General features: G+C 46.7%; 1 protein-coding gene across 3 annotated transcripts in view; it reads right to left on the bottom strand.

Moving 5' to 3' along the window:
- The window catches only part of LOC135391297 (uncharacterized), a 198,043-nt gene that overhangs the window by 72,502 nt on the left and 111,569 nt on the right, over nt 1-13,972 (bottom strand). For all 3 annotated transcript variants that reach the window (XM_064621512.1, XM_064621513.1, XM_064621514.1), the window contains exon 2: nt 3,087-3,243. In XM_064621512.1, the coding sequence (XP_064477582.1) occupies nt 3,087-3,243 (157 nt within the window). The remainder of the gene's footprint in view (nt 1-3,086; nt 3,244-13,972) is intronic.

The following is a 13,972-nucleotide window of genomic DNA, read 5'->3' as shown; positions in this document are numbered from 1 at the left end:
TTTGCATTAGTGCCGTTTTCTGCGTACTGAGTTCGCCACAACACATTCGACCACAAAATGGCTACTCTTGCTGCCATTGCTAGTGCAAAGTCGCAATGTTAGTTTGCATAAAACCACTTTCTACAGTGCAACACAATGTGATTTGATAAAATTTGAGTTTTCTTGATAATCTTTTGATGAAAGAAGTCCCATGCAAGTTGTTAGAAACAGCAAGAGAACTTGAGCTGCCGCCGCATTGCTAGTTCTGGATTCGGCGTACATTTAAACTGCTCCACATGAAGACCCGCTTGATATTAGTATATTAAAGAATGCGACACTAACATGTTTAACTAGGTTTATTAACGTAACTTATATTTTATTAAAGAATTGAATTTATTAAGGACATCATGGCGTTTAATGTCATTAGAAAATGACGTGTGGCACGAGCTTCGTTTGTTTGTTTGTTTGCAAGGAAAAATAAAAGAGGAGAAATCGTAAATAATATCATTCGAGACGCGAATGCTGTTAGATAATGTCATCTGTCGAGCCTGTGTGGCTCGGTTATCAGTCATTTTGGATGTTTACGGCAAACTAATACCCCAGTCACATGGCAAATTGGATGTCATTCCCATCCCAGCGAGTGACATTCGTTCCGTGTCACACGGTGAAACCAAATGGCAATACATGCGAATGGGATTCGCCCAGGGAATGAGTTCTAGGAACTCATTTGCCTTCCCCCTCTCGTACCGACTGCCCCCCCCCCGCCTCCGTCAGTGGAGAGGTAGCAAAAACAACAACGATAAAGGAGAAATCAAACACGAATGAAAAGTTGTACTCCAAATGTTTTATCACGAGTTTAATAACTCTTAACATAAAATGAAGGAAGGCTTAACACTGTTTTTCAGAGAACCCCCTTCTCGTTCTTGGTCGCCTGGCAAATGTGGTCCCGATAGGCTTCTTACTTGTCTTGGCTTGCGATACTTAGCCAACTGAGCGTCGTCCAAAACGCAAAGACTTTGTGGAATAGTCCCATGTTTCGCTGAGATAAATTAGTGAAAATACGTGGAATATACCTGTATACAGTTTCATACGTTCGACCCTGCATGCTGTCTTAGTCATCGACCGTGATATCATTTGCCAGGTTTATTTACATGACGTCATCCGCAGGAGTGCGCCGCTGTCCCTAGCAGATTTGCAGCCATAATGTTGGTCCACACGTTTTGACCGTCCAAGACTTCACCCACATCGCATTTACCGTACATTTGGCGTTTCAAAGGTATTGTGCTGTGTGAATGTTATGTACCTTATCCAAGTAAGCTTCATATTTTCAACGTGAATAGTGTTCTAGATAGCATATGACAGCGAACGAAAACTGGAACCAAACTTCGACGGACGTAGGTAGAGAAACGGGATAGTTGGTTAGTCGTACTTTAGGTTTTACGCAGGAGAAAGACAAGGACAGAGAAAACCAGGCGGGAAGACTGAGTACTCACAACTAAAGGACATTTTTAAATGTGTCACCAATAAAAAATTTCGTTGGTTGTGAGCACGCAGATTTCCCGTCTCGTTTTTTCTGTCCTTGTCTTTCTGCTGCGTGAAACCTAAAGGAAGTTTGAGGGACTTACATGATGCCGGCCATTTTCGCCTGTTCGAAGCTAGTGCCTTCTGGAGGGGTGACGTCAGTGAATAAACTCTATACAAACGAATCACATTCGTTGCGAATGTCATTCGATTTGCCGTGTGACAAGGGGTATTAAGCTAGGAGCGTGATTTGATATGGTAACAAAACATCGACGTGGCACAATACGCACTTACTAATTTAATAGCGAAATATTATTCGTTGGACGCAGCTTGGCATCAATCCCTTCTCAACCAACTCCTCCGTGTTCCTATCTTGCTTGTAGCCACACATACCTAATCTCTACTCTGACCGTAGGAGAGGCGTTGTCTGTTCAACATCCTCTCTGGTCTCCTGTTTCTTTTTCCCAATCTTCCTATCTTCTGTTGTTGAATGTGTGTGTCCATCGGCCGCCTTTTCTTTGCCGGAAGGGGTTCCGGCTGGCTCTGTGGGCCTCGCGTTACAAAAGCCTTTGGAGGACGGAAGGTATTTTCGCGTTCAGCATTCTGAGAGGAATTCAATGGAAGACGATGGCTCTGGTGTCGAGTGTCGGTGATCACATAGCGATGTCTTTCTTTTTTCTTTTTTTGCGTGATGTTTTGAAGCAACGGTCTCGGAATTGATTTCGAATGCTCCGTTCGTGGAGCGACGACACCGAGCAAGGTTTTCTCTTTTTTATGTTTGTGTCGCGCTTGAAGTACGAAGAAGTTGTGCCTGAAGCACGACCTATACTAGATTACAAGGACCATGTCATAGGCACCCCTTCCCAGCGCCGCATTTGGAACCTAGCAGTGACGCTACTCAACGGCTCGGTTATTGCTTCCTCAATTTCTACAGTACTCTGTACTTCAGCTTACCTTAGTATTTTTGTACTATCGGTGGATGTCCCACGGGGGATGCTTCTTTCTAAAGTTGATTATCATCATCATTCTACGCATTTTCGTGGGAGCTGTTACTGTCGTCTGCTACGGTAGTTGTGGTGGTGGTGGTGATAGGGCTTGCCGTTGTCGGCCTCACGTATGTGGGCAACGTCACGACTGACGCCCTAGGGGAATGTGCGTCCTGGGCCGACTTCTAAGGGAACTGTGCCGACATATGTCTGAAAGCGTCTGAGGAAAACCCAGGAAAAACCCCAGACAGCACAGCCGGCACCGGGATTCGGTAGTTGTACGTCTGCTTCTGCGTCTGCTCGTTCAAAATTCAAATTTCCAATGTCCAATCATGATTGCAGATTTCGCGGGCCGACGAGTAGCGCCCCTAGCGGATCGTGCGGATGGACTCCTCATAGGGCTTGCCTATTGCGACATGGTCGTTATAACCTAGTAGGTCGTGGCTTGAAGTCACATTAGGCTTCGTAAGGGTTAGGGCATCGTCGGCGCGCTGTTGGTCTAATTTGTCGAATATTGATACCAGTCGCATCGCTGTCTCTCAAGGAAGGAATTTCTCCCCATCATTACATCATGCTCCACCCCCTACTCATAAACTGTACCTTGTGCGTCTCTCAGGATGAGAAGTGTCCTGGCTCCCTCTGCACATAACATGTTGTAGAGACCTTCGGGGCCTGACGACGGAGACCCCATATCTGGAAGACTTGTAGCGTAGAGTGCGACGGCGGCATGGAGAAGGTCCCATGGTGACACTTCGTTCTGTAAAATGATAAAAATAAAAATATAGTGGAACACTGCAGGACTGCTTCATGGCAGAGTCGCACTTCGCTAGCTTTTGGTATATTTCGCGATATAATTTTGAACACAAGCGCGGCAGAAGGGTGCTACTCCTGCAGACAACGTAAAAATATGGGCTTGTTGGTACATGATGCCACTGCAACGCGCCGGAAGACAAAGACACAGCTGAAGTTAGACAGAACACAAGGCGCACTTCCAACACGTCTTTACTACACCGAAACACAAACAAGGAACCGAAGCACTGCTCTTCGCACCGCCCACTATGAATCAGGCAAAACCACCCCCAAAAAGACAAGTTCCTCGATGGACAAACCGATAGACGGCGTGGCAACACACCGTTCCCCCATTCTGCTTTTTCTCAGCAGCCTCCATTATCTCCCTGGTTAATGTGTCATTGTGTCTCCCAATACATTCCGTCTCCGAAAAACCCCGCTTGACATCCACACGTGTTACAATGTCGGGCCATCCATCCATCCCTCTTATTCTTACCATTATTACCGTGTTCCCTCATCCTATGATTGACACACCGATTGGTTTGCCCTACACAGCACCCACCGCACGATAAGGAAAACTTATAAACGACACCAGATACACACGATATGAACTGCCGCCTATGTCTGACCTCACTATCCGAGGTGCTACCCTTAGAACGAGGTCCAAGCCCCGCCACTTTCCGTAACTTTTTCGGGTCCGAAAATAGTACACCGACACACGTCCTCGAAAACACCTTCTTAAGCCTGTGTGACACAGTATGAATATACGGAATTACCAGAGGACGTGTTCCCGCCCGTTCAACCGCGACTCTCTTCCCGTACAAGCCACTAAAAATCGTATCTGCAACAGACGAGAGGACGCCGCAGGGGAACCCGGCATCCCTTAACCTAAACACCTGATTGTTGAAACTACTATCAACACAATGCACACATGACTTATTCAACGAGCTAAGCATGCACAACTTGGCGATCCCTCGTTTTACAATCTTTGAATGCGCTGAGTCATACGCCAACAGCGCCTTTTTACTCCGAGGACTATACTCCCAACATGTGCGGTCCGGATGAAACTCTATGCTTAGGTCCAAAAACCTGATCTTCTGATTGTCCGGAACCTCATGAGTGATTTCCAACCCACCAAAACAGTCCTTTACCCGGGAAACCATGTCTACAAGGTCCCTCTCTACGTTCTCACATAGACCAGGAAGTACCACAAAGAAATCGTCCACATACCGAAACACTCTCAGTACGCTAGAACCGGCCAAGCACATGGCCATCCTACAGTCAACTGCACCCAGAACAATATCACTCAGGAGGGGCGCAATGCATGACCCGATACACACACCTTGCTTCTGCAGGTAAGGAACCCCTTCCCACTTCACATAAGTCGACTCAAGGTACACTCAAGGTACACCATTAATAGCTCCAAAAGACTTGACACAGGAACCCCCACTTCATTTTGAAACCTCACCACTCCATACTGATCAATACAAGCCGAAACTGCCCCCAACACTTCATCACGAGGCAACGAATAATAAAGGTTCCTGACGTCCAATGAAAACCCCTTTACTAGCCGATCATGGAGCTCACCCAGGTAGTCATATCGTGGCGTGGTAGACATAGGCGGCAGTTCATACTGTGTGTATCTGGTGTCGTTTATAAGATTCCCTTATCGTGCGGTAGGTGCTATGTAGGGCAAATCAGTCAGTGTGTCAATCATAGGTTGAGGGATGGATGGCTGGCCCAACATTGTAACACGTGTGGATGTCAAGCGGGGTTTTTCGGAGACGGAATGTATTGGGAGACACAATGACACATTAACCAGGGAGATAATGGAGGCTGCTGAGATAAGCAGAATGGGGGAACGGTGTGTTGCCGCGCCGTCTATCGGTTGGTCCATCGAGGAACTTGTCTTTTTGGGGGTCGTTTTGCCTGATTCATAGTGGGCGGTGCGAAGAGCGGTGCTTCGGTTCCTTGTTAGTGTTTCGGTGTAGTAAAGACGTGTTGGAAGTGCGCCTTGTGTTCTGTCTAGCTTCAGCTGTGTCTTTGTTTTCCGGCGCCTTGCAGTGGTACTCCTGCAGAGTTGGTTCTGCCTCAATAAGGAAGCTTATGCGATGAAGTACGCTTTAAAGGCTCACGTAGTGGAAACTCGAAGGACAGTCTTGGGACCAATGTGTTCACTTTTCTAGAAATTCATTCTGCATTACAACATTACAACTCGACATCAACATCACAACCCTTCAACTTCAAAACTCATCATTCGATTTCAGCTTCATATCACATCATAGGTCATTATTGAACATCACGTCATATCGCAGCCCATCACTTACCATAACATCATTCTCCATGATGAGATGGTGACTGATGTGTCTATGATGGCCGTCATGAGTGAATTTGCCGACTTATGCTTGGGACAGGAGCATCTCTGACCAATTGAGCTGGTCATTTGACTTGTTGGTATGAAACCAGGTCTGTACAGCTGATGCCGCTCTTTCCAACAGCCGACGCTAAAGTGCTCGTGCTGGCTGTGTCATGCTAACTCATCAACTGATATCGACATCAATTTGGGTATAGGGTGCTGCAGCCTAAACGGTGAAGTACCCACGACGTCATCGTTTAATTGTTGTTCCAACAGCTCATGACGCGCTATTACTGAAGCAGAAGCACGCTTATAAGCTGCGTACAAGTTCGAGCGCAGTTATCCTTAGTGCGATTAACGAAAATGGAATTTATTTGCATCGATATAGTTACGAATGGAATACCACGATTATAGCAGCACTTGGCACCGTTCCGCTCTATAGTATGGCTCTACATAGACGCAATCACATACGAACCAGGTAACTTTCAAGTCTACAATCTCATTGAACTCGCTTCCAATGTTGAAGCGTTAATTATGCACATGCGGACATCTCGCGAGCTTGTCAACCTAAGATAACGCCAGAGTGGGCCTTGACGTACTGCGATTAGTCCTAACGTCGCTGAGCGGTCTTAATGAGCGGCTTGAGCACGCGCTCGGAAGGCTGGCTCGCGGAAGGCGGAGAGATTATATCATCACGTTTCCTCCATGGACTGGTTGCCAATCTTGATCTGAATTAGGCCCCGTCCGCGAACTAGATTGCCTGCGTGGATAACAAAGCGGAAAGAAGGCAGAGTACAGGCGAGTAAGGCAAGGCTAGCGGAGTGGAATCTTCCGATAATACACATTGTTTCTTTTATTTTCCTTTTTTCCTGGCTGTTGGGACGTTGCTGGCTATTCCGTGATATCCGGATAATCCTACATCGCGCTCAAGCGGATTGTGCACCGACAGATAATGTTCGTACACGAGTCATAGAATGCCGTGGCAACACGGTATGTTGCTTCTGCTAATCCCGGACAGTTTGCTGGTAATCTCCGCCCACGTTTTTTTTTTCGTATTCCAATAGTATTTACATAGACGGGTAGAAATCCAGCGAACCGGTAGAGATGTAGGAAGGGAGTTGCCTCAGGACAGAAGCCGCCGATATTTCGAACAGAGACTGTTCTTCTTCTGGGTAATTCTTCAATAGTATTTATAGTAATAGTATTTACACTTTTTTCATAAACTAGGAGCTCGTGATGACCTAGAAAACTTCCTAGGGTATCCAAAATAAAGTGTGGGGACTGTAATGAATGTATAATATAAACAAAGGGAGTGCCTGGAGGACGTACTTTGCGCTAGAATGTCATGTAAAAATTAGCCACTTCTTCCAGTTCTTTATTCATGAACGGTAAAAATAAAAAAAAAGTTAAAAATAAAAACCTGCCTCGATGGGGGCGGGGGGGGGGGGGGTCGTTCCTGTGTGCGCGCCCCAGACTCAGTCTTTTATAGTCAGTCTTTCAGTCTTTCTAGGTGGATGGAGTTCATCCACCAGCTGGCCTGCATATACGCCACCTTGTTCAGGGCTAAGTTAGTTTCGTAGCAGTAGAAACTTCGTTACGATATTTATTTTGACAATTTTTTTACAATTACAAAGCATAACGTTCACTTGAGTGAATGTAAACGTGCCTTCTAGAATTAATTCCAGTGCATCACCGACAGCTTGACAGTTTAAGAAAAGTGCTCAATAGGATATTTACAATGCGTACGAAAGAGTCGTCTTCCATTTCTAATAATTTACTGAAAGTACTCTGGAAACTGAAAATCCTTAACACTGTTTTAAAGCGTTCAATACCTCGCTAATGAAAGCTTTACGGATTGCCGTATTTTGTAAACCGGTACTTTGAGTTTATCACTAAATTGAAAGACTACCCAAGCAGCACAATGTACTGAAAGTCGAGTGCAATAGGGGTGGACGGCATGTTTCTTATCAATGTCCTTTATTTTCACGAGTCTGTTCAAGGCCTTACACCTACCCGTCCACCCCTATTGCACTCGACTTTCAGTACATTGTGCTGCCTGGGTAGTTTCTCTTGAAGAGTGTGGTCCAAATCAGGGCCGGTGCTAGGGGTGTGCGGGGCCTGAGGCAAAAGCACATCGCGGGGCCTATTTCACACCTGCAGTAATGAAAAGACAACAGATAAGATTTTCGCAGTGGGAGATGTTAGCAGTACGGGAAATGGCAGCAGGAGAGAAGGGTGAGAAATCCTCGGTATAGCTTGCAGGGTTGGCGGATTTTTCTTAAATGTAGAACTTTTTCTCATCACATGACGAAATGGCACATAACACATTCTTCTCTCATTTGCGTGCGATTAAGTGCATACTTGATACTTAAAAAAAAGTAATCCCTGGTTGAGGGCTTCGTGCGCGGGGCCTAAGGCGGTCGGTTTACTCGCCTACCCCCATCGCCGGCCCTGGTCCAAATAAACTCGTATCTGCCTTATATTCCTTTGCAGCTTGCAATTCATCTGCAATCGATTATTTTACATCCGCAATATTCGTTCTTGTTCAAACAGTATTTCCGCATGCAGCCCTCCAGTCCACGTCGTTCGGTGTTTAATTTAACGAAAGAGAACACATGAGAATGGAACTGGATCTCATTTCCGCCCACGTGCTTGGTTCTTGCTCTGATTTCGATTCTCTCTATCGTCTGCGATCATAGCTTCACTATGAGGCGGCGGCGGCAATCTGGTGGGCGGAGAAGAGGAATCATGATTTATGGATCTTCCGCGGGGCAAATGTGCTATTATTGAGTAATTACTTATTTATATACGCTCTGTGAGAATAAGTGTTGTGGGCTACGTACGTAATTTATGGTCCTCAGTGTCCACGATCGATGTCCTCAAAAGCACGGGACAGCTTGAATGACGAACTCAAACGTTGTACCGAAAAAAAAAAAAAAAGTGCCGGCATCGTCCGCACATCGCCCCCCCCCCCCCTCCACGAGACGTTAGGTATTAGTACGCACTATTGTACTATGTGCTGGCGCATGTTCATGATTCTTAGTAATCGTTTCGGATAACGAATATTTCGACTGATGGGGGACTCACGAGGTCAGTACAGATATATAGATTGCGTAGAGATAAGGACTGCGTAAGAGATAATAGGCAGTTTTAGCACGCCGTTGGTACCCAAGCAGCACAATGTACTGAAATTCGGGTGCAATGGGGGTTGACGGTATGCGTCTTATCAATATCCTTTTGTTGCACGGATCTGTTCAAGGCCTTTCATATACCCGTCCACCCCCATTGCACTCGACTTTCAGTACATTGTGCTGCTTGGGTAAGGTTATCGTGTCTATCGGAGCCAATCGCAGTCATGTGTGACTCAGAATCTTATCCACTGATTGGTTCCGGTTGATACGGTTCGACACAAGCCACATTATCAACGGGTTGCTAACTCTCTAAGGATTGCCTAGGTAACCTACACTCTTAAAAATGAACTTCACCGCATAGCACGCTCCTAGCCAACCATTATCTCGAATGATATCGTTATCTGCCCTGATTTGTTGAAAACGGGGGGCGTACGCCATTTCTGTGACACTTATGCTGTTCACAATTGTCACAGAAATGGCGTACGCCCCCCGTTTTCAACAAATCAGGGCAGATAATGATATCATTCGAGATAATGGTTGGCTAGGAGCGTGCTATGCGGTGAAGTTCATTTTTAAGAGTGTACCGTTAGCACCAGGCGAAATACATTTTCATACGACGTGGCAGAAGATAAGGGTTATTAAAGAATGCCATAAAGAAAGTAAGATATGAGGACATCGGAAGCGCGATGGAAAGATAAAAAGCTCGCGAACGATTCATACGGCTCTTTTATTTGTTCAATGATACAGAACGTGTCCGATCTATTCCACGCTATAAACCACTTAACCGTCATTTTAAATCTTCCTCTCCGGAACGAAGGCGACGTACGTATGGAAGATTTAAAAACTTCCTTCGGTCAAGACGACGATTCGCCACAATTTTTTCCCTCCACGAGAACGAAAGCATGAGATAGGAAGAGGAATATACATAATTCGCATCCTTTCCGCGTTGGCGTGCACAATAAAAAGAAGCGGAGGAAAGAAAACAAAACTCCCGCACTGCGAAATCGCCCATCGCAGAACAAAACGCCCAAGTACTAAAGACAAAAAGGCTTTTTGTCTTTCTCCAGCAACCATGGATGCTCTTCCTCGGTGCCTCACGGTTTCTTGTTGCATCTTCGCCCCCCCCCTCTCTCTCTATATATATATATATTTATATTCCTTCTTTTGTTTTCTTTTTGGCGTAATACTATTGTTCAACATGACGGATGGCTCGCGACCTATTGAGGTCGCGACCCTTGTAACAGAAAACCGCCTGTGGCCCTTATTTCCACGAAGGGGATGCAATCAATGACTCGGTACTGTTTTATTTATTTTTCCTTCTCATTGATTTCACGTTCTTTTATTCTCCACCTTTACATCGTGAGTACAGAAGGCCTTTGCAGCCCTGTCCTCGTTTTCCTTTTGCCTCATCTTCAATGACTTTCTTGAAAAGATCAAATTAAGGAGTTAACAGATCGGCGGCAGCGCGAAAGTGGTTCCTCGCGGAGCCAATCTCTGAAACGTGAAAGAAAAGGGAGCGTTGAAAAGGGGGGAGATATCAGCCGGGAAGGAAGCGGGAATTTAATTCTCCATGACACGATGCTTTCATTTGCCGCTGCTTTTCTGAGTAGGCAAGGGCGGGACGGGATCTCTGATTAAACATGCGCTCGACACCCCTTTTGCAGGTCAAAACGGAAATTGGCGCACCACTACACTCTAAAAGCAGAGCTTCACCGCATAGCACGCTGTGCGCCAACCATTGCCACGAATGATAGGGTTATCGCTTCCGATTCGAGGAGAGCAGGGGGCGTACGCCTTTTTGTGGCAATTTGGGTATATGTATGGTAGTTGCCACAAAAAGGCGTACGCCTCCCTCTCTCCTCGAATCAAAAACGATAACCCTATCGTTCGTGGCAATGCTTGGCGCACTACGTGCTATGCGGTGAAGTTCGGTTTTTAGAGTGTAGCGTTTTGTTTTTTTTAATCTGTGAGCAAAGGGAAAATTTGCCCACTTTATTTGTTTCTGGCCGAACCTGATGATGAGACGCCGATAGACGACTCGCGAAACCGTCAAGAGGTGTCGCGAAGTCTTGAAAACGCAGTATCTGAGATCTGAGAGATTTGTTTGACTATTGAAAATGCTACGGCGATTGTGGCTTCACAAGTGTGAAGCCAGCTGCTCCAGCTCACTTACGTATACTTTTTGCTCGAAGCTTAAAGGAACTATCGCATGCGGACGTGTGTGTATGAGACCGATACGGGAATGTTCATCACTGTTTCACACTCAACTTGGCACATCCTCTACAGCTCTCCACAGCTAAGGAAGCCCCAGCGATAGTAACACCATAATGACGCGAGTCACAAATGGAAACACAGCACAGGCGATTGTCTCCGCGTTCTGCTTCGCGTTCGCACTACAATATAGTACTAAGTGAAAAGTCCTTCGTAAATACGTGGACTTTCGCTTACGAGACAGAGTTCGATCTGATGCGACCATGTTGCGTGGAACATGGTGTTACGCTCCTGGCTTTACGAACATGTCCGACTCTGACCAGAAACAGCATTCTACCAGCCGATCGCAGACTCTCCGCGACCGGCAGACGCCGTCCCTCCCGCCCGCCGGTCGGTCCCCAAGGGCCTTCCAGCTGCTCTCTGGATGGACTTGTCCACTCCAAAGGGCGTTCACTGATTGGCCTAGGCAACTCTCAACTGTTCAAGATGGGCTCTAGAGGTGACACTTTGCTCTCCCTGATGCACTCATGCACCCTCTACGCATCTCCACACTTCATCCTCTCTCCTCCATCGGTCTTTTTCTTGGCTATAGTCGTGACGGCGCCCACTTCTGTGTGGCCAACAACGGCGAGCCAATCCTGCCATTAGCCCCCCCCCCCCCGCCCCACTGGCCTTGTCCGAGTGACGTTTTCTCCGACTTCCAGAGTGGGAATTCCGGAATACTCTTAACATCCGTCGTCTCGTCAACTCTCTTAACATCACGCCAAACTGAGCAGGAACAACGCCACTGATTCGCGATGAATTTTCAGTGATGTACGCGGAGTAAAACGGCACTATAATTTGCGAATCGACCGCGACGGATGCGACAGTCCCTTTAAGGTGGCACTAAAGCGCAACGGTTTCTCCTCACGGAATGAAAGATACCGTTACCTTGACGCCGATACAAAAGGAACGGCATTCATCCGTTGCGTCGTTCGTGATCGGTGAGCGAAAGAAACTGTAGTTTATGCCTTCCTTCTCCTCCTCAAGTAGCGTGACAATGCGGAATGGCCTCGGATTGGTTCCTTCAAACGGCCTCCCGCGATGATTGGACAAACCGTTCGAGGAGACCAATGAGAGCCCGCCCCGTACTGTCAGCCTGTACGAGGAAACGTGACTCATCCTTGGTGTGACGGATTGGCATACGAGCTGTCATTTGGTGTTACGATTCTGAAATGAACACGTCTGCAGCAGTGAAGCGGAAACACTACCGCCGGGGTGAAAAAGACGATGCTATAGAGCAAAGTGAGTTTAAAAGTTACGACAGTGCTACTGTGATTAGTTGATTCGCTCATGACCACATTGAAGCTGCTGTAATGTATTTCTAAAGGAAGAAAGACGAGCAAAGTGTGCGGCAGTTGACACAAATGAAGGTAATGTGCAAAGCGCTATAACGCAGTGTTGCTGAAAATAAACACCTCGGGAAAGTTATGTCGTTTATAGCGCTCCAAAGTCCTTTTCTTTCCTGCACACCTCGTTGTATCAACATTTTCGGTGGGAACGGTTGGTTTTTTATAAATCGAGGGTTGACTTACAGCAAAAGTTTGTCAGTGGAAGCCGAATAATGTAGACAAAAGGTATCGTAGAAGAGAAGGTCAAGCTTCTTCCGTTTACAGTAAAGCCAACAGCGCCCACGACTTTTTCCTTTTTCATTCCACGCCTGCAAAGCCAAAAGGAGCCAGCGCGCATAGCATAAGCTCCTGGCAGCGGACATAATGCATAATACAGTCGGACCTCGTTTTATGAACCCTAGATATACGAATTCCCTCAACTTACGAACAGCTCCACAGGGAACCAAACTTTGTCGGTGTATTTCGACCTCGTTTTACGAACCCTCGATATCCGAACTATGAACGGATTATTAGGGAACGGACCCAAAGTAGCCAAGCCATTCTGACCTCGATATACGAACGGGCGTTGTGAACGTACAGAGGACCAGGCCAATGGACCGGAGGATAATGAAAGTTCCTCAGTACATGCTGCCAAGGTCAAACAAACAATGTCCCAACGTCGCTACGTTCCACAAACATGATTCACCATTTCCTGAAAGAATAATTCGGGCGTTTACAGCCGAACGGTTGTGAGTTTGGACCAGGTCTCCGAGATGGAAACATCTTGCCATTCCAAGAGAAGGCGTTCAGTCCTGACAGCCGGTGACAAGCGTAATATTTGCCGTTGGAAACAGTCTCATCCGCGCGCGATACGGTACTTTGAGGACCCGGTGGATGAGTCAAGTGTCAGACTTCTGTCATCTCTTCTAAACAGGATAGACCCTGCAGAAAGTATGTTGCAAGGCACAATTACGCAGTATTTTCAAAAATAAAACTTATTCAAATTAATTTCCCGTAGAAGAAGTGAGAAGAAGTAGTTTCCGTGTTTTTGCGAGGTATTTGTGCACTGCACTCCTCGGACCTCGATTTACGAATACCTCGATTTACGAACGATTTTTTGAGAAACGAAGGGTGTTCGTAAAGCGAGGTTTGACTGTATACACATTGTTTCTCTCCCGCGTCCGCTATCTTGGCGTGATAATTGACCGCGGCCTCACGTGAGTACGGCAAATTCGGGCGGTTGGTGCAACCACAAACTAGTTTGTCAATGTGATCCGGCATTTATGTGGATCATCCTGGGGCCCATCCAGTGCTGACCTCCACCAGGTCCACTCTTCCTTGGTCCTCGGCACCTCCTTCCAGTGTTGCACGAGCTCAGTGTTTCTGGTGACAGGGCATTACTCGGTGCTCAAGCTAGAAGCCTTCGCCTTTGCTTAGGTGTGCCTAAAGCAAGAGAGACCTTCTCTGTTTTGGCAGAGGCGCGAGAACCTCCAGTCCACATTCTGCGCGACAAAGAAACTCTTGGTGTTTACGCCCGATCCGTCAGCCGACATACCCATCATTACCTGCGAGATATATGTGTGACTTCCCCGTCGTCCGCATTCTGTCGTGCTCTGCTCCGTCTTAACA

This window comes from Ornithodoros turicata, chromosome 4 (assembly GCF_037126465.1).
Source record: "Ornithodoros turicata isolate Travis chromosome 4, ASM3712646v1, whole genome shotgun sequence".
Lineage (NCBI taxonomy): Eukaryota > Metazoa > Arthropoda > Arachnida > Ixodida > Argasidae > Ornithodoros > Ornithodoros turicata.
The sequence above is the reverse complement of the archived record's forward strand: the minus strand, read 5'-3'. Positions and strand labels throughout refer to the sequence as shown.